The sequence below is a fragment of the Topomyia yanbarensis genome, chromosome 2 (genome assembly GCF_030247195.1).
Source record: "Topomyia yanbarensis strain Yona2022 chromosome 2, ASM3024719v1, whole genome shotgun sequence".
NCBI lineage: Eukaryota > Metazoa > Arthropoda > Insecta > Diptera > Culicidae > Topomyia > Topomyia yanbarensis.
The window spans coordinates 31,117,595-31,138,841 of NC_080671.1; the positions used below are offsets into that span (position 1 = coordinate 31,117,595).

General features: G+C 41.3%; 1 protein-coding gene across 2 annotated transcripts in view; it reads right to left on the minus strand.

The window, feature by feature from the left end:
• Window positions 1-1,983: 1,983 nt before the first annotated feature.
• LOC131682042 (beta-1,4-glucuronyltransferase 1) overlaps window positions 1,984-21,247 on the minus strand; it is a 130,589-nt gene continuing 111,325 nt past the window's right edge. For both annotated transcript variants that reach the window (XM_058963214.1, XM_058963213.1), the window contains exons 4-10: window positions 13,554-13,879; window positions 13,295-13,474; window positions 12,776-12,938; window positions 12,441-12,706; window positions 12,195-12,370; window positions 12,003-12,136; window positions 1,984-4,545 (exon numbers count right to left, since the gene is read on the minus strand). In XM_058963214.1, coding sequence (XP_058819197.1) covers window positions 4,348-4,545; window positions 12,003-12,136; window positions 12,195-12,370; window positions 12,441-12,706; window positions 12,776-12,938; window positions 13,295-13,474; window positions 13,554-13,879 — 1,443 coding nt within the window. In that variant the 3' untranslated portion in view covers window positions 1,984-4,347. The remainder of the gene's footprint in view (window positions 4,546-12,002; window positions 12,137-12,194; window positions 12,371-12,440; window positions 12,707-12,775; window positions 12,939-13,294; window positions 13,475-13,553; window positions 13,880-21,247) is intronic.

Consider the following 21,247-nt stretch of genomic DNA (forward strand, 5'->3'; position numbering starts at 1 on the left):
GGTACTGAAAGCTGCGATCCTGGCTTATCCGGACATGTTAAGGATAGTGCTGCAGAAGTGTCCAAATGAAGGCAACTTTTCTGAAATGTGGAAGGTTCAGAAGCTGGTGTTGCTGCCAAAGCCAGGGAAAGCACATGGCGATCCGGCCTCGTACAGGCCCATATGCCTGCTGGATACACTCGGAAAACTCCTGGAAAAGATCATCCTTAACAGCTTGACGAAATTCATGGAAGGTGAGCGATTCCGTAAAGGAGCATCGACAGTGGATGCAATTCGGACAGTGCTCGAGAGTGCTGAGAAGGCTTGTAAACAGAAGCGAAGAGGAGATCGATACTGAGCTGTGGTCACGATAGATGTGGAAAATGCATTTAACAGCGCCATCTGGGAAGCCATAGCTGCAGCGCTGCACAGAATGAGGTTTCCCGACTATCTATGCCAGATCGTGAAGAGCTACTTCAAGAGCATAGTGCTCCTGTACGAGACGAGCGAATGGCAGAAGTCAATGCGACTGACAGCTGGTGTTCTTTGGAACGGGATGTACGATGGGGCCGCAGTGCTAAGCAGCTGCCCAGGAATCGTGGGTTTCGCGGACGACGTGCCACTGACGGGAGACACTTGAAGAAGTGGAAATGTCGGTGACGGAAACAATAGACGCGATCGAGAGCTGTATGAACGGGGTCAGCTGCAAAACGGAAGTGTTGTTATTCAGCAACAGCAGGGCGGTTCAGCAATTGGGAGTAATAATCGACGACCGGTAGAACTTCAACAAACACGTCAACTACGCCTACGAAAAGTCGGCGAAGGTAACAAACGCAATAGCGAGGATCATGCCAAACGTCAGCGGTTGGAGAAGCAGCAGGAGACACCTGCTATCTACTGTTTCGTCATAGATACTCCGATATGGGGTTCCTACCTGGAGTGCGGCACTGAAAACCAGGCGGAACCGTGAAAAGTTGAACAGAACATTCCGGTTGAGTCACGAGTGCTTACAGAACAATATCATCGGAGGCCCGTATGCGTTATCGCCTGGATGATCCCCATCTGAATCACCCTGGCACAGAATATCGAGTGCCTCAATCGGAGAAATACAAAAAAAACGTGAGAATGTTGAGAATCGATTCGATGGCGAGGTGGCAGCAGGAATGGGACAGTACAGAAACAAGGAGGTGGATCTACCGGCTCATCCCAAACCTGTCGACGTGGATACGGAGGTAAGGAGAGGTGAACGTCCAGCTAACACAGCTCCTGTCGGACCACGGCTGATTCAGGAAGTATCTTCATAGGTTCGGGCACGCAACCTCACTGTTGTGCCCATAGTGTGCGAACGTTGAGAAGACGAATCTTGAGATCAATGAATGTCCGAGGTTCGAAGCGCCACGCAGAGAGATGCTGGGAACGGAAGAACCGGACATCAGCCCGGATAATGTCGTCCACAGAATAACAAGTGACGTAAACACGTGGAACGCGATCAAAAAAATGGTGGCGCCAGAGTAGGCTAGATTCACCGCCGGGGACTAGTCGAGTAGACCGCGATAAAACGCCAAGTATGGGTCAACGGGGAACCAGTGAACCGGACGCTCTGCTCCATCATATTAGTTAAACTGATCTCAACACCTGATTGATTGGTTCGGTTTCGGGAGAACTTGTCTCGTCGGGGAACTCTCCATCGGAGTAGGCTAGGTACATCGTCGGAAACTGGACCTAGTAGTTCGCGAACAAGTCGGGAGCTCAACGAGTAAGTGGTGCTGAATGGTTCGAGAAGAGAGTTTCGGTGCTGAATGGCACAAAGGAGCTCGATGAATTTGACAATCTCTTCACTACTCGGTCTTTTTCTGCGCGGCGTGTGACGTGAAATGACTATTCTCATCTCCCTCCGTATAAACTTTTCTCACCCAAGTCGACTCTCGGAATCGTTGGCCCCTCAGAATAACGCCGACTGAATGATTTCTCAGATCTTTCTATTAACGCAATCACCACAACCGCTTAGTTTAAATACATTTATTTTTCCAGGGTTGGTTGGTAGTCGCTCACTAAAAAGAGTTGGGCGCTTGTGTTGTAGTTGTTCTAATAGTAGAGTTTTTTTTCAATTTTCTCACTTTGCTCACAGATATTTTTATCCATACTTTTTGTTTTCAGTGTCGATGACGATTCAGTGTTTCAATGTGACTGTGATGTCTTCTAATGATAGTTCGCTTGGATGTGTGTTTGTGTTGGGAAAGAGATGGCGGAAATGCTCTGGTCGTTCATCGTTCGATAAAAGCAATAAATAAGTTATTGATTTTTGTAGCTAACATATTCGATTACTCTCTGTAGGATGTGAAATGTTTTGTATTTTTGTCTCGTTAAAACAATACTATTACTTGTATCCTCTCCTGTAGTTGCATCTATTTCGTCTACGGATTAACTTTGCAGTACTTTCCGCTACAACGTTACGATCTACAATAGTAACTATACAGTGTTGCCAGCGATTGAAACTCTATGTAAAAGTGAAACATAAATCCAACTAACTAAATTCTAAAAATAAACCTCAACTTTTTAGATGCTTATAACGAACCTTCTATTTTCTACTGACTCTTGTGAGCACACTTACACAAAGAAATAATATTGATGATGGTTCGTACGAACATTGAGGGGGTTGAAAATATTCGCCTAGCAATATGGTACAAAACTATGATTTAAAATGAGCACATGTTCTACTTGTTCGAAACTTAATTGTACACCACCTATAGGCAAATAATAAGACTAATCTTAATTTAACCCTTCTAGAGCTGTGAGGATGCTGTTGGCTACTATTTACAAATAAACTGATAAACGTAGAAGTAGACTCTCATTTCCGTTGAGGCCGCCGATAGGATATCCGAGCGAAGGTTGCGACGTGATTTAGGTTTCGGTTCGATTCGTGAATGATGACTCAATGACATTTAAAGTGATTAGACAAATGTGTTGGGTGGTTTCTAAATTCTAGTACGAAAATGTTTTTTCTCTTTTTTGTAGTTTTAAACACATGTTTTGTGTTTATTTCATATCGTTTTTTTTGTTGTGTTCAATACAATAAGGCACTCATCTTAGAGAAAAATTAAAGATGTGGTTGGAAATTTTTGTGTTTGGAAGAGATTCTTTCGTGTGATCAATAAGACGGAACAAAATTATAATAATCAGTATTTCGTGGTTCAAACTTTGGTTCGACGGATACTTCAGTAGCTGTTTTGAAAATGATCGAATATTTTTATGAATTAATTTGGAGAGCATGACCAAACTAAAAACTATAATCTTCGTCAATTTAGGCTTAAAAACGTTTGCATTTCAACTACCAGTGCAGTAAACCACGAAACACTATTTAGTGCCGAAACAAGGAAGGCAGTTTCATCGCAGTTGAACTAGGATAATCTGCAACTTTGGATGTTGGTGACTGCTGCTGGCCACATCCACTGTCTGAACCGTAGGTAGTGAAGTAATGCTACAGTCCATAACCGTACAAGGATCACCAAGTGGTAACACTAGTTTTCATATTACTTCGTTTATTAGTCAGTAGCTGTTTTGTGTTCGTGTTTACTTATTTTCATGTTGCGTTTCGATTAGTGTCTTTATTCTCTAAATGAATTATTTTTTCCTCAGTGTAAAAGTGGTTAAAAAATATCCAACACCATCTTGTTCTTGGTTATTCCACCTGCTTTTCCGTGGATTATAACAATTAAACGACATATCTTTGCTTTGGATCCAAATTGAAATGTGTGTGTGTACCAACTCGAAACACAAATTTTGTCCACACCAAGACGGTATTTTTGTCAACACGATAGAGAAAAGCCCTTTTTAAACTTCTTTGCCTAACCCTAAGAGTATGTTACGTCAATACATTATATCACTTTTCTGCTTACAAACCTACAACCGCGCCTTATTCCTCCGTTCGCTCCTGATTGTGTTCTTAAAACGACTATTATTGCATTCAATACACACTTCACAAGTGCTTCTCGTGATCATCCACTCACTCCCATTCTCTTACACGTGTAGAAATTATCATTCTTACCTTCGTCGCACGTACCCCTTCCGTTTGCCCTTCTTTCTGCGGCTGCTGACGTGCGGTCGCTCCCGGAAGGCCAACAGGAACCCGGCGCCGGCCGTAGCCAGTGAGGACGAGGACAGGGACAAAGGCCCGGACAACCCATCCGGATCGATACCACCACCACCAAAGTTACTAAAAACGAGCTCCCTGCTGTTGCTGCTGCTGCTGCTGCTGCTACTTCTACCGATGCTTGTGCGGCCGCTCGTATTGCTCGTAACATCACCGCCACCACCACCAGGCTTACCGTTAGCGTCCTTATACTATTGGGTCGTGGGTTTCCCCTTCAACTATACAGCACAGCCTTTCCGGGTTCCGTACATGACCTGCAGCTCCGGATAGATGATCTTCTTGATCAGCTGGTTCGTTTTGGCTGCCAGCATCGCCCGTTTCGGGTCCTTCTTGAGCACCTTGATGCCCGGTTTGTGCACCAGGAACCCATTGTCCAGGATGTGGAAATCGTAGTCCAGTACGCAGAGGGCGTAGCCCTGCAAGTAAGAAAGGAAAAAAGTGTTATATTTCCATATGAGTTGTACGAAAAGTTTTGATAAGGAAATCCTATTTTTTTCGGGGCCCTAACTTTTTTATTGTTTTAAAATCTAATGAGAGATAAAATTTCAACTAATCTACAATCAATACCGAATGCAATAACTTGCATACAACAAGCTTAACTGGTTGAATCAAGGAGTCCTTGATATAGTCTACTCTATACATCAGCATGTTGTCGACGAACAGAATCAATTCGATGAAAACACCGTCAATCTCCACGTCTCGCGAAGGGATTTATACGCGATCATAGCAACCGTATTTACATGTTCCAAGACATACGAAATAACCTGGTTTATTCCTACTTTTATGATTTCGGTCTCAGCTAAAAAACGTTTTGTCAGGTCTGTGGCGATTTGAATCGCATAAAATCAACTGTTGGGCTATAATAAAATCATTCAATAACAAGTCTTTACAAGACATGTCAAAGAAGGATTTAGGCAGGAGAAGAGGTGGTTTGCGCGTACGTACTTTCGCAGTTAAAGTATTCAGTCAGGAGGTGACAATTAGAAAAGTGGACCATTTTGTAATTCAGAAAAAGAGGGGAGAATTCAGGGGGCATTACGGTCAAACGGAGAAGAAACGGTATTATTCAGATTATGGAATCCATTGCTTCATCGATTTTCCATTTCCGTATATCACAAAGAACAACAACTGCCCCGTAATAAAATCTGCATTTTGGCGTACAGGAACTGCGCTGAAATATGACCGTAAATGACGTCATCGAGGAAAGGTTTAGCACTGTTTCTAATGACAACTTCGAAGTGTTCGGTATGGACATGATGATGGTTTGGATTCCCAATGTTTTCGTCTTTTTAAACTTGGAATATTTGAAAAAAAATTCAAAATGATTCTCTGAATTTCAAAAACGTAAACAATCAACTCATTTTTTTGGGTTTTGACGTAAATTCCAATAACTTATTTAAGACTTTTTGTGGTATTTTACGGGAAAACAGATCGAAATAGTAAGCTAAACGAAAGTAATTAAGTAAAAATTTTCTTAAGAGTCAGGATTAAAACTTGCAACCCTTGCAACTCAGGCACAATGCACATTAACTCTGTCACCCACGATAAAAAAAAATCAGACACCATACGATAATAAAAACCCCGGCATTGGTATCTAACGGCGAAAAACAAATTGGATCAAATGTGTTGAGCAGAGCTTAAAAAAATTGGCATCCCTGCGTGAACTTGAAAAAAAAACGAAATTCAATTCATGCCCGCTGCGATGAATGGAATTTTTGGTTCGTTTCCCTCGTCATTCGTTCTCCCGAAGCTGCGCATTCAAGTTCGGACATGGTCGGTTTCAGAAGTAAAGTGAATTTTGTTTCTATGCTAGCTCTGAGAGAGATTATTGAGTAAAAGTGCACCATATATAGATTACTCAGTTCACTTATGTTCGAAAATGTAGAAGATGCTAACTTTTACCTTCAAACTGTGGACATACTAACAAATGAATGCTGAATGAATTTATATTTTCTCTGCACTCAAGCATTCGATTCTGCATGAAATTTCAGTCAATTGGAAAGTGAATGAATGAGGGAGCCGTTGAATCTGAATGCCGGTTTCGGTAAATGCAAGCAGAAATTGGTAACTGATTTTGAAATTTCGTAGCACTGGTGTTGGGTGGCATTGGCAGTTGTGTTTGATCTTGCTTTAGATGCCGTGGTACGTTCACTGTCGCCAATGCGATAATCATGTGTTCTTCCTGGGACGTCATCAAAGCCCAGGGATAACATAAGGGTTTGTGCATCAAATCGAAATTTGCATATTCGAATCCTGCATCTAGGATATTTTTTCACATGTTTGCTTTCGTTAAACTCACCATTTCGATCCGTTTTCCCGTTGGCTACAACGAAAAAAGTACATAAACGTAGTTTTTTATAGTCACGGTCTTTTTTATAGTAGTCAAACTGGAGCTCTAGAGCTTGGTTATCAGAAGGGCTCTCTATCAGAATTGCTCACAACAATTTCAAAAGGGTCGCCCACCAAAGCACTGCCTAAGGTCATTTTCGTCGTGATTCCGATTTTTATATTAAGTGTACGTATTTAAACAACATGATCGCGTGGGAACGAGCGTTTATTTGTCAACACATTCACTCAATCATCGGGGATTTTTCGTGTTAGTGAGTACGCGACCGTAGATGTGCGTGAACGATCGCGAAGTGTTCGAGTGTTTGTATGTTAGCGTGTTTGATCACATGAGCGATTGTGTGTCGCTAGCGTGTAGGTAGTTTCGCGTGTATAAATTTGATTATGTGTTTGCATATTCGCGTGGGTTGTAGAATATTCACGCGAACCACGATTCTGATGATTTATTCTGAGTGTACAATCCAGATGCTAGAAGAGAGTAAGTTTCCCCATACCGCTAGCGTCCCGGCCAATTCGCCTTGATATCGGTTATCCAGTGTATATAGGCGTCATTTTTTTTAAATCGGTCTAACTGAAAGCCTAAAACCGAGGGTATAGACTTCCAGAAGTGACCGATTCACGATTGCGAGGAAACATGCACTTGACACAGCGCTGAAAAATTAGTAAATGTCAAAACGTTCACCTAATCAAATCTTAGGCGTAGGTTTTCGAGGATGATCGAAATTGTATGTTTGCGTTTGTGACCAAGGTTGAATTATCGTGCAGGGCTCTAGCGTTTGTATGTTAACCAGTGAATATGTGCGGCTTATGTACGTAACTTATCGTGTTTAAATTCGTTTGAATAATGTAGTCGTTAGCATATTCGCGTAGACTTTTGAATGTGCGCATGTATGATAACCGTGTTTATATAACTGAGTAGCCGTCTGGTAGTTTGCTCGAGACGCCATTCTGAAGTTTTGAGTGTACGGTTGAGAAGAAGGGAAAAACTTCGCTCCCCCATCTCACTGGAGCCTTCAACTGTGGTACCCTGAGAGTTGTCTGGTTTATATAATTTTATAATGGGAGCTCTCGGATGAGTAAGAGTGATAATCGCGTGAGAGGGAGCGTTTGTATGTTGGCGCTTGAAACCGCGTTTAAAAAATCGAAAGTGCAAACACGTTGACTTAATCACCGGGATGTTTTTATGATTGCGATTGAAACGTTTTTAGGGGCGGCATGCGTGAATACACATTTGCATTATCGCGATAGACTAGATCGTTTATATGTTATTGTTCACTAGGATTGTATAGGAAGACTCAGATGACAAAAGATTCAGTAAAGAGCACAGCAAGTTTAGCTGATACCGCCGGCAAAACAGTAATACCTAAGGTTAGCGACGCACAGAGGAAGTGCTACTTGTGGCCTCGGAAGAAGGAAGCATGGGTGAAATCCAAGCTAAATGTCTCATGGTTAGTGCACTCAAAACATTCCCCTCTTCTTTCGAGAAAGGAAGAAAGAAGTACAACTCAATATTTCACATACTTCCCAACCGGCACAGAAAAACAAAGAAAGAATTATTTGGGATTTAGTTCGTGAAACAAGTTTACTTCGCTATCTGATTGAAATTCCTTTCATCAGGTCTAGTTATATTTACGCATGATCCAATAATTCAACGAATTCCATGCAGTGAAGGTCTCAAGATCTACAAGCGTAACCTTTCGGTCGTTTAAGAATGAGGTCCATACTCAAGGTCTCATCCTCGAAATTTATAAAATAAAAAAACAGCATAGTGATTTTTTCTCTATACTCCATGAAGTTAAAGAAATAGTTCAATATAGTATAAAATTCAACGGATGTCACAAGTCGGCGAAGAACGACTTTAATCGCATGTCTAATGATCAACGAACGTTATCACTGCAAAGAATGCTGATGAAATGAATCCATCAAAAGTAAAGTTAATTGAATATTCACGCAAAGGGCTTACCGAGTAGATAATGAAAATCGATGTTTGACGCCATTTGAAAATCCAAAGTGGTAATTTCTGAAGGAGTAGCATTTTCGATGACTCGTCTACTTTTACTGAATCGTAAGATGCCATTTGGATTTCGAAATGGCTTTGGACGTCGATTTTCGTCATCTACTCGTCTACCCCTTTCCGAAAATACTTAATTTTTGTTAGTAATAGCTAACTACGAATATGTTAAATTGTGTACAACTTCAGTACGCACGTATTCAAACAGAAGTTGTTACTTCGAATTTGCTTCCTAAAAAACTTTAAGTAAATCGAATATTACATAAAAAAGAGTTTGTAAATGGAAGTTTCAGTGTAGTCGAGGTGTGAAGCCTGTGCAAAGGATTAAATCATACATCAGGTCTTAGCTACAATGTGATCGCTTAGACTATTCGTTGATTTTTAATTCTTAGACCGTACACTCACGAGCCAGTCAGCTCACCCATTTTGGAACCATCCGTATAGAATGATATTGTACCTTAAGGTAGTATGGGACCCTCTATATCTATCTGACGATCCACTATGTGGACCTCATAAGAGATATCGAAGTTCGGTTTAGCCTCCATTTTATCTTGAACTGTAGTCAAGACAGCGTTTAGTTTGATTTCCTTCATTATACTCAGGTGATCCTTTAAATCCCCATCAAATAGTGGATTACCCTTTAGCACTCTCAGAGAGCCAAGTCTTGCCTCCCTCATAAATGTTTGTGCGATGAAGGTAGATGAAGCATTACTTCCATAGCTGTAGTGGGTGTTGATTTCATAGCGCCTGTGATAGAGAGGCAGGCTAGCCCCTGAACTTTAGTTAGTTTAGCTTGGGCGGTCTTTTGCTTAACTTTGGGCCCCAAGTTTTCCCGAAGAGTTTACTGCACGCCCACAGTGCTGTTGTTGCTTTGTTAACGGCGTATGTCAGTTGCGAGTTCTAATTCAGTTTTATGACTAGGATAACACCTAGGTGTTTCGCTTCTTCTGCGTAGTTGATTGAAGTTCCACTAAGCGTTGGGGGAACCAACTTCAGTTTTTTTTTTCCTGTTGGAAAACGGTTCAATATACAGACGGGTGCCGCCTTTTGAATATTGAAACGCTCGAGCAGAGGCGCCTGATTGCACAAACCGTGTTTGTAGCTACGCTCCTTGTTGATGAAATTGATAGTTTCTCGATCCTTTCTCAACTGAACGTTCGGTTCAACGAAACATTTGAATTATTCGCTTTTCACCTCCAATCAACGAGTTTCGTTATGAGTTCTTATTTTCTTTGTAACGAATCGAAAGGAACTTGATTTATCCAAGAACTATGGACAATAGAAGATCGTGTTCGCAAACTTCCAGCACATAGAAGTAAGTTGCTTTACGGTAAAGACAAAGGTCCTCCACGAGCAACCTTGCACTTTGCGAACAACATCCGATTTTTTCCTTTCACCGAATTTATTTCCAAGGATCTAGTGCCTGCAACAATAGGTATTCCAACAGAAAGAGTACACCAAAAAGTTGTCGTGGCTATAGCCATAGGGTTTGGATAGTGTCTACAGACACAGCCATATCTTATTCAGTACCGTCTTTACGAATGGGTACAAGCCAGGGCCAGGGGCCCCGAACTATTGGAATTGGAATCGAATATGGTTCTAATGAATATGTTGTCAGAGTTTCGTCATTATCCAAACAATTCTTGCCACCGGATCCGTAGCAGATCAACTCACAATTACAAATTGATTTGTATCTTATGTGATCAAGATGATCAACGAGCATCAGTCAACTAAGCGGAAAGATGATAGCGGTAAGAAATACAGCACAACAAAATCAGGGTGGTATTGAACAAATGCATGCGTCAAACCGATATCTCGATAGAAGTTTCAATTTTCTATGGCCAGAATTTGGAATAAATAAGTATAAAATGTTAAAAAGGCACCATATCGTAATGACAAACAGCCTTGCGGCCTGTTTAAGATAAAGTTACCAAAATGAGTAAACAATTCAATGTTTAGCAAGCGATTTGCGGAAGGGCCCAAATGAATCAGCTCCTTATCACATCTAGTATCGTCGATGGACGAATCCTCAAGGACCCTCCAAAAACTTTTTTTTTCCTTTTTTTGAGGCGCCACGGAGGCCCGACCATTTTAGATGTTATTACTAATGTAGTGTCTTCCACTATGCCCGACCATTTTAGACTGGTACACAATCGATAGTGACGTCAACCTTCCAAACATCCTAGAACTACGCCCTATCGAGAAATTTTGAACCACCTTGAACGTTCGTAAAATCACAAGATTGTTTGAAACTAAACACATATTAAAGAAAGTGTCTAAATAAGTTTTCCCTATCTAGACAAACTAAATAAAAGAAGTCAAGGTAAAGTTACAGGGAATTGGCTTAGAAGATGGAATTTAATAGAACACATCTGTCATCATGTCAATGATTTCCAGAAAGTTGGCAATAATGTTTTTTGAGGAAAATAGTTATGCGTTTCTTTATTTATTTTACTTTTCCAAAAATAAGCGGCTCAATGAAATGGCGGAGTAATAAAATTTCAAAAATTGGAACAACTCTTTCTTTTTTCTAAAATACTTACATTTAAACTATGATTTACAATACCGTGATCGGTGATTTTATACTTCAAAATTTCACCGACCTCGACTGGAATTAAACCATTCAGGCGTACAACTCAACCACCGGCATCGTCTTTTAAGTGTGAGTCGGGAGGTTATTATAATTAAAATTCGTACAAAGGGATAGAACATTACAAAGAACCATTATTTCGATTCCTACAGCAAGGAATGCGATAATCTAAAATTAGTCAGCTTCTCATCAATATGCCTGGGAGCGCTAGTGATAGTTTTGAGCATAGAAAAATTTCAAATCTACTCCAATGGCAAACAGTTTGAACTGGAAACAATTAATGGTCGTTTTCCAAGCCACGAATCCGCCCCCAAGCCGAATTGAACGGTTAGTCCTCAGACCACAATCGTTCAAATTCCGGTTATCCAAACTCTCAGTATAAGTAAACGTCGAAGAAGCTGACAGTTCCGACAGCTAGGTCAACATCAATGCTACAAGAGTCTGCTGAAATTGTCGTTACGGGGATCTAAATGTTGTACAACGATGCACAACACGTATGAACAATTTCAAAAAGTAGTCAATTTACTTAAGAGGAATTATACCTATAATATAATTAGAAAATGCAGGGAAGTTATCCCTAGTACACTTCGATGCAGGAAGTTGCAACTTGTTAATGAGGGTCATCCTGGTGGAACCTCAATGCCATCGCGACTGAGATATAGAATCTGGTTGGTAGGCACAGACAAGGATGCGAAGAAAGTAACGAAGGACTGCGAGCGATGTCGTTTGTTTGGCAATGGCTGCTCATTCGGGGAGCCATTCGCGCGAGTACCGGAGAGTTAAACACAAAAGGATGACTTGAGGCGTCACTTAAAGCTATCTAAAATCTAAGGAGGTGATACTGTCCAGATGCATTATTAATTACAAGGTGAAACACTATCACTTTATAAGAGACGGAAAACCGCATTGCGGTGTCTCGAACTCACCTGCGTCATTTTATCACTTTTGCCTTCCCAACTCAACCGCTCGTCGTAGTGGGGATCGGCGTGAGTACCGATGTAGATCGGCTCCCAGTGGACAAAGTAGCCCACCCGTTTTCCTATGTGGAACACGCCCAAATCTAGAAGTATAAAATTCGATTACTGCTAGATAATGAACGGTCACCCGATTCTACTGACCATCGGTTTCATTGGCAGCGATCCACTCCTTCGATTTGGGCACCCCGTGACAGCTGGAGCAGACTCGTTTGTGGAATGGAATCGCTTTGCCGTTACGCAGAAGCTCCTGCAGTTCGGTTTTGTCCCTCGGGACTGGCGAACTGCTGTCCACCTCGAATATCGACAGTGGAAATACCCTACAATTTCAGTGAAAGAGAAGGATTAATTTGGAAAGCAATTGACCAATGGATAAAAGGTAATAATTACCTGGGATTCTTACGCTGCAGCACCGGCTCGTTTCTAACTATCATCTCTAAGAACTTATGTACTAGACCCGGATTCGGGTACAATTCGATATCACTAGCTAGGATGAAGTGGGTCATCGCCGCATCTCGGGCAATATTCCGCCCCACATTGACCGGATACAGCAGCTTCTTCTGCGACTTGTACAGCTGCGAGCTCGACACGTTGAAGTACGGTGCCGGCTGTGTGCAGTTGCTGGGTGGTTCTAATACTTTCTCGTACTTAGGAACCTGCGTTAGAACACCATATCAGTAAATTCTTGGTTTAGCTTAAACATTGATGACCAAAGGCTAACTTACGTTTTTTGGAATATGTTTACTGCTAAAATAAATATGAAACGTGACAAACTGACGGACTAAATGACTTTCTGGTAGGCAGTCTCTCAGATACTTGACCGCGTTCAGGGTGGGCGCAAAGTCTGTGCCTGGCGCATGCATCGCTAAACTGACCGGGGCATTCCACCTAGAAGCAAAAAATAAAGTAAGTAAGTACGTACAACATCGATATCGGCAACATCACACTTAATTGGCATGCAATGCGAATTCAAACTGACTGTAAAGCCACCAATCGACCAATAAACTATTCACAAACTTGACAACTTTATTAGCAAGTAACTTAACACTACGGGAGCACCGATTTGTCGATAATAATTGCAATAAACAGCTAATCCATGGGCACTTTTTACGTCGGCGATAAAATCAAAAAAGAAGCGCACATATAAATCAATTTGATCGGCTAATGAAACAGCAGCGTCTGAGCAGTAGGCGACGAACCTTGACCGATCCTGTACCCGCAGGTCTACTATAGTTACTACTCACCTTTCCAGCAGTGGTATCAGATTATCGAGGAACGTGTAGTCGGCATGTGTGGTGTAGGTGATGGTTTCATGGCAACGCAGCCCGCCGTGCTCGGCGCGGATGTAGTTCTTCAGCACCCAGAAGTCACCCCGCTGGCCGATGTACGGCTCGTAGTCACGATCGTGACAGTTTAGCAACGACCTGGCAGCGAATTAAATAGAGGGACGTCAGAAAATGCAGCAAATAAAGACATCGACGTTGCTCCTCGCCCAGCACTTACCGTAGCTTCATATCGAGATCGATCGACGCCGTGGTCGAGAAGATATCACTAGCATTGAGGAGACCAGCTCCGGCGCCATTGGCAACCACTCCGTCCTGGTACAGAACTTCGGCGGCCTTGTTCGACCCGCTAGGGCCGTTGTTGTTGTTGTTGTTGTTGCTGTTACTTGTTTCGGTTGGCACATCGAATCGTCTATCATCTAAGTTTACGTTATTATTAGTGTTATCTACATCGCGCCCAGCTTCCAACAGCAGCTGGTCCTGCTGGTTCTGTTGTTGTTGCTGCTGCTGCTGCTGCTGCTGTTGGGGCACCTCTTGGACGCTGATCTGCAATGTGAGTAAAAAGAATTGATCAAATAATACTGTGCGATTTACAAATACAAAATGACCACGTGGGGCATGCGATGGAAGCGGCGCTCTAAATCAATGCTAAAGGCCAAATAAGCTCACATCAATCATCCTGCGAACCAGTTGTGCACTGAAAACGTGCAGCGCATCAAATTCAAGATCAATTTCGAATCCCCGTCCCGCTGCTCAATCTGTTGCTGGTTGACCCTAAAACCTTTCGACAGGAGGTGGGCTCGTTGTGGCATTGGTCACCATACCACCACACCACAACTGAACTGCCATATCATTACCGTCATCAATTCCATTCCACCGGGCAAGAGGTACAGGAATTAAACTAAATTGCCTTCATCACGCGTCATTGGCTCGCTTGATTGGCCCAGCGTCAGTCATCGCAGTAGGCGAGTTTGAACTATATTTAAACGAAAATTGGTGGAGTTCAGTTTCAGTGTTATTTATGGATGTTAATTTGGCTCCGTAAGCGGTTCGAGAAATGAATAATTGGTAAGGGCTGCTGAAGGTCAACAGGGCCAGTCAGTTACTAGAAGGACGAATTTGATGACGAAGATTGAAGTAGACAGCTAGTCTAGATGTTGTCTTTGGGTTGTTTATTATTGAGGCAGCGAAATAAGAAATCCCTCCGTTCTTGGGCACAGTTACTGCTATGCTACTCGTTAAAACAATAAGTCGAGTAGTAAAGTTTATTCACGAATGTTGTCTCAGAAAACTTGCTGGCTTGGCGGCGAACAACATTGTAGAAATTTATTCTAATGACATTAGTGTATGCTTCATTACTCAATTTAATTTACTACTCTAACAGCTGAACCATTATGGAAGCAAGATCGAAGTTAATTTTGAAGCGACAAAACCTTGAAGAGTATGTTGGAAAGTGCATTGGGAAATAATACACAGAACTATTAACATAAGGTCGTTGACTAATTGATGGAAAACTTGAGTAGCAAAAATCTGCACATACGTATTGTAGAAAATCATCCAACATTTGCCCGAGCTGGCAAAGAGGAGGTGTTAGATGTAACTCTCTGCTCTGACGGTATTACGCATGAGTTTGGCAAACTGGCTCGTACCAAACGAGCTCGAACCGTAGTTATCTGATCATAAGTACATCATCTTTGATCATTTAAGCGTCTCGCTGGATATCGTCACATATCGTAATCTCAAATCTACGAACTGGGACCTTTACGAAGAGGGCTTGGCAACTAAGTTTCATGGGTATCTTCCGACGATTGAATTTCCAAGTGACTTGGATGATGCCGTTGATAAAACAAACTCACTCATAGTAGCAGCATACCAAGAGGCTTGCCCGCTTCGAGTTATGCGTGCTTCTAAAGGTGGAATACCAAACTTGTTCGACTGAAAAAGTTATGACAAAAAACTTGGAATCGCAGACGCAGGGACGGGTCGGAGGCATTTAAGTTGGCTCGTAAAGCATACAGAAATGCCCTTCAATCCAATCAATCCTCGAAGTGGTTGGAAAAGCCTCTGCACAATTGTTTCAAGTCTCAACGAGACTAGCAGATTAAATAAGTTATTTTTGAAATCGAAAGACTTTCATGTCAGTTCAATTAGAACTGCTAATGGAAAATACTTGTCTGACGAAGTTGTTAAACTCAACTGTCTTTTTGACACACACTTTCTAGGCTGTACGGAGCCATCACTGACGACTGTCCCCGAGGTAGTTCTGATTAGTAGAATTGTGACAACCGAAGCGATCAAATAGACGATTGGCAGTTTTGCTCCGTAAGTCTCCGGGAAAAGATGGAATCATTCCAGTTCTACTACAAAGCGAATATGAACTTTTCAAGCATGTTTTGAATAAAAAGTTCTTACTTGTAGTCTTGCAACAGGATACATTCCATTAGAGTGGTAGGAAAAAAACTGTAAAATTCATTCCCAAAAGTGGCCGCGTCACTTATGAGGAGGCAAAGAGATTTAGACCGATCATTCTGACCTCCTTCCTTCTCAACTCAGTGGAACGTTTAATCGACCACTACATTCGGGATATGCATATCAGCGGGGGAAGTCTACTACCACCCTATTACACAATGTTGTCTACAACATTGAAAAAGCTTTTTCACAAAAGCAATCAGGTTTAGGAGTTTTTTTTCGATATTGAAGGTTCTTTTGACAAAGTGTCTTTCGAATCCATTTAGGAAGCAGTTCGAGGTCATGCAGTACCTTCATATATCACGACCTGGATACACGCAATGCTTAGCAACCGACATCTGTGCTCATCGTTAAAATAAGTAGAGATAAGGAAACTGAGTGTCGGCGGATGTCCTCAAGGTGGTGTGCTGTCACCACTTTTATGGAACCTTGTCGTCGATGGCTTGTTGAGGAAACTTAATGAGCTTGGGTTTCCGACGTATGGTTTCGCCGATGATTATCATATAATGATCACCGGTATTTGCATTAACAGACTTTTTGATTTGATGCAACAAGCCTTATGTGTTGTTGAGTGGTGGTGTCTTCATGTTGGACTATCAGTTAATCCAAATAAAACCTCAATGGTGCTTTTCACGCAACGAAGGATTACAACCGGAGCTCGTCCATAGCAGTTCTTTGACTCAAAACTTAATTGGACAGCTCACATCGATTTCAGGATCAAGAAAACTTGCATGGCCTTCGGCCAATGTAGACAGGCTTTCGGCAAATCTTGCGGACTCAAACCCAAGTACAATTGTTAAACCAATACTGGCATACGGGTGCCTTGTTTATGGCAGAAGGGAGAAGTCACGACAATCCAATCAAAGTTAAAACATCTTCAGAGGATGGTCTTGGTGGCACCAGTCAACACGTTCTCGCCAACACCTATTGCTGCTTTAGAGGCACTCCTGAACATAAAACCACTATATGTGTTTCTGAAGCAAGAAGCACTTTCTTGTGAATACCGTCTTAATGTTACTGGGCTCTGGAACAGTAACCCAATAGATCGTGCAACTAGCCACACACACATACTGTGGCCCTAAATGGTAACTTGGGATGAGTATACACTTGCTCCCAGTGACCTTACACTCACATTTAGTTTTCCTTTTTGGAACTTTCAATGTGAGAATTCCTCCTCGCGAGGAATGGCTGTCTGGCCGGACGGAGCGAAAACTTGAAGAATACGTAGTTTGTTTTTTTTTTTGAGGGCCTTGTCGGTGCTGGTGCCTATTGCCGTGAAATAAGATTAAACCAATTTTATTCGCTTGGTAGATACTGTACCGTATTCCCAGCAGAAATCTTCGCGATTCTGCGTGGTGTACAATCGGCACTTCAACAGGATATTTTTTTGGTCCTGAACTAGTTTTAGCACTGTTGATAAATTTGATAGAACAAAAGATACGCTCTAGGGCTGCATCGTTCAAATAAAGAGTTCTCCGCCGGATGTGTGTCCGAAAATGTCCAAGAATTTGCTGCAATTGCATTATTCTAGTCAGGATACTGACAGGACATTGCAAACTCAATTATCACATGTCTTTTATTCACCGTGCTCAGTATTATTCGCGTGATCTTTGTGAATCCGATTACGGAAATTCATACTATTTGATATGTAACTGCCCTGCAGTAATGCAGTTGCGTATCCGGATTTTTGGCTCTCCATACATAGAAGAACTTATGTACGGGAAACTGAATACCAAGAATATGCTATTGTTTCTAACCCAGTGTAGTAAAGAGCTATAGAGTTTACTGGGAAGTGCTGAGAACTTGTTATATATTACAGAGAAAATACAGCAGTATTTTTGCAGTATCCATCTATCTTTGTAATTTCTGGCGAAAAAGCGTTATAAACAGATCTATGGCTTCCAAAAAGTCGCGGTGAAATTTTATAAACCTAGATCGGTTTAAACCGAATTCGAATGAGAGCGAGTAAAGGCGCTATAACCTAGACTCATAACCCAGGGCTAAATACTTCTGTCCCATCCCATCACAGGAACCCAGGACCAAAGGAATGACATTAAACCTCTTAGCCAAGTCACTCCCAACGATTTATCAAATCCCCATCAAATTGAAACAGTCGGTACGGTTGTCCACGTTTCTTCCTTATTCAAGGTTCAAAATAATCCGTTGATTAAATTATTCATTAAATGAATAATTTGATTGCCGTATAATTTTGAATCATCTTCACTTTGTACGCTGCACAGTTGGCCTGGCTGCATTAATGATTGTGTCACATATCATATGTACCACAATCATTAACCCATTCATGCCCATGTTGTTTGTGGACAACAACGTTTTTAAACAGCTATAACTTTTGATTGAGGCGAGATTTGCTCACAAAAACAAGTAAGGCTCATTAATGTGATTATTGCCTTTAATTTGAGTATTAACAGTTACAAGGATCAGCTCTAGAACTGAAGTTATTGCAATTAGTCTGATTGGATTCCGATGGAGCAGTGCTGCCAGGGACAGTTTACGTTGACGATGGAAAATATATTTTTTAATATATCTTCGTTATGGTGCAATATTATTAAAAACTGATAAAACTTATCAATGTAGACTGTCGTTGGCTACGTTTTCCACGATTTTGGACTATTGTAATTATTCTAGGAGAATTGTATTGAGCATTAGAGGGTAAAAATTGACCAGCTTCTAGCACTGCCATGGAAGCACCTATCTTTATGAAAATAGGCTTTTGGTGTTTCTAGACCCAACCGTTTTCAAGGAAAAATAGTTTTGAAACCTTACATGCACTAGAAAAAAGTTGGGCATGAAAGGGTTAATATTGACAAGAAAAATTGTAGAGGAAACGTCTGCAATTTTCCAGGATCCCTACATGTATTGGCTGTGTATGTGTAGACTAGACTAGACTAAACTAGAAATCGGTTTAAACCGAATTCCAATGACAATATCTCGTCAGGGGTGTTAATATATCCGCTCATCGAGAAGTGTCTTTTATTCCCTTTGGGAATGAAGAACACTTCCGTACTGTATACGCTCTCAGCGTCGTCATTTTCGGGAAAATAATAAAAAGAAAAATCACGGCAAGTAACAAATCTCCGTTCAACATGGGCAACGTGCCATTTGAGCCAATCGCTACTGATTCCTGATACCCCATGGTGAAGAACCATAGGAATGCCAAATACATGCATCTTTCACGCGATTAGGTGGTAAGATAGTTTTTCGACTCGTGGAATTTCAAGCTCCCAAAAAAATGTAAGGATTATTTTCGAGAATTTTTATCGGCTAGAAAAAGATTACTGTAGTCTCTGTTACATTTAAGCTCAATCACATATGATTAAGAGATTGCGCAAAATGGTCAAAGTTCAAAAACTACCAATAGAGGGATTTCGAAAATCGAATTCGTATTTATGGTGCCAAATGTCTTAGAATACCATGACACGTAGAGATCGATATTTTTTTTGAAGATTGCTTTTGCAGGACTTGGGAAATTTTGTAGTTCAGTTGGGACTTAGGTTTTGAAAGACAGCTTTTAATTTGTCTTATACCAATGTATAGCGTCTAAAGCAATCAAATGACGTTCTTAGCGACACGCCTTTTATGAAGTACTAACGCGTCTACATACCCGTTCCCAATGTAGAGAACGACTGTGTAGTCACCGATTTAAGTACATCGTGCGCGCACCTACTGAAGCATGGGATTGGCTGTTTGGCTTCAGTGAGCGTAGATTTTTGAATGGCGGTCGCACTAGACGGGACAAAATTGCTGTCGGGTGACCTTTGGCGGGACCGGTGTGTGTTTAATTAAGTCTTCTTCTACAAGGATCGTCTGCCTGTTCAGCTGTTTGTATCGCGCATCTTTCATTGCGAATAGGAAGTTGTAGTAATAAGACTCGGTGAGACGATTGCGCTGAGAATCATGAGGATGACTCTTGCATTGAGAATGCTGAAAAGTGTGGCTATTGTGGAGAGTTTCCTTGTGATCTTTTACCATGCAACGCGTACAAACATCGAGGAATCTGAATCGCGTTCCTTAAACGATGCTCTCCAAAAAATTTCTGCAGAAATACTGAAAAAAGCTTCGCTGCTCACTACAACACATCATTATGCTAAGAAACCGATGAGACACAGCGAAGCCAACACTTGTTACGGCTTAGCAGATCAATGCGAAGAGGAAAAATTAGGAAAACACCCATCTTTCTCTCAAAGCTCCTCTTTGCACGTGAAGAACACAAATCCTAACTTAATAAAGTCATCGGCTTAACAGAACTTCTGGTCTAATAGGACATCACGTTTGACCTGTCGTTTGATTGGAAACATAAATAGTGTTTCCGTTTTGGGATTTAGCGTCAAGCCGGCCCTAATCTATTCCGACAATGTAGGTTTCTGTTGAGACGAAGTCGAAACGCACCCATAACTTTATTAAGTTAGGATTTGTGCCCTTCACGTACAGAGTGGTTTCACCAAAAATTATCGCCTTTGGGAGAAAGGTTGGTGTTTACCTAATTTTTCCTCCTTAGGGTCCTCCATAGTATAGTATTTTATTGTTGAATTTGGAAAAATATAACTCAGCCGGTACCAGATAAATTTGGCACCATTGAAGCCTTGGGTACCCCTATTATATAGACACACATACATACGTATTGAAGCAAAGTATTACAAATAACTTCAAATTGTATGCTGGACAAAAATATTTACGGTTTGGAAAACAATATGAATAAAAGTTATCTATAACTATAAACTGCTTTGTTGAGAGGAAGTTCTTTTTCTTTTGAACGAAAATAAGGCAAAGTTTGTTAATTATTTTTTGTGAAATGATTAAAAGGCGTAAGAACTTCCGGTTTTGATGGTTGAATACGTTTATTATTCAAGATATTCAAAATGGCGGCATTAAAATGGTGATTTCCGTCTGCCTCTGCGCGCGAAACATAGCTCGAAAACAACCAGCCTGGAATCTCTTGTACAGGGACATAGCCAGAGAGAGGGCTAAATTTTTTAAAAATAATAAAAGAAAAAACAAATTTTTCGGTGACTTTTAGCTCATTTGTATATCGTTTAGTTTAAACAAATTACTGAGAAAATATTGAAAAATATTGCTATTTCGAACCACCAAAGACAACAGTCACGATACGCAGTGTACTTTCTGCTTCTGCCCGAACCAGTGCGAAGTGAACGACAAAAATAATTTCTTTCATATTGTGTGCGAAAAAGAAGAAGAAAAGAAGCTGTTAATTTAATTCTTGCTGTGGTGATCTGTCGAGATGAGTGAGTCGCAGGAGCAAGTAGTGGTGTTCCGGCCAAATACGCAGGCTATTGAATTCCGGCCATTTTGCATACGACCGAGCATTCGTCATGTGAAACATTTGCTGAAGGTGAATATTGAGGATAGGTTTACGGAAGTCGCCTTTATCGAGTTCTACGATGTCCGGCAGAAACAAACCATTTTTCA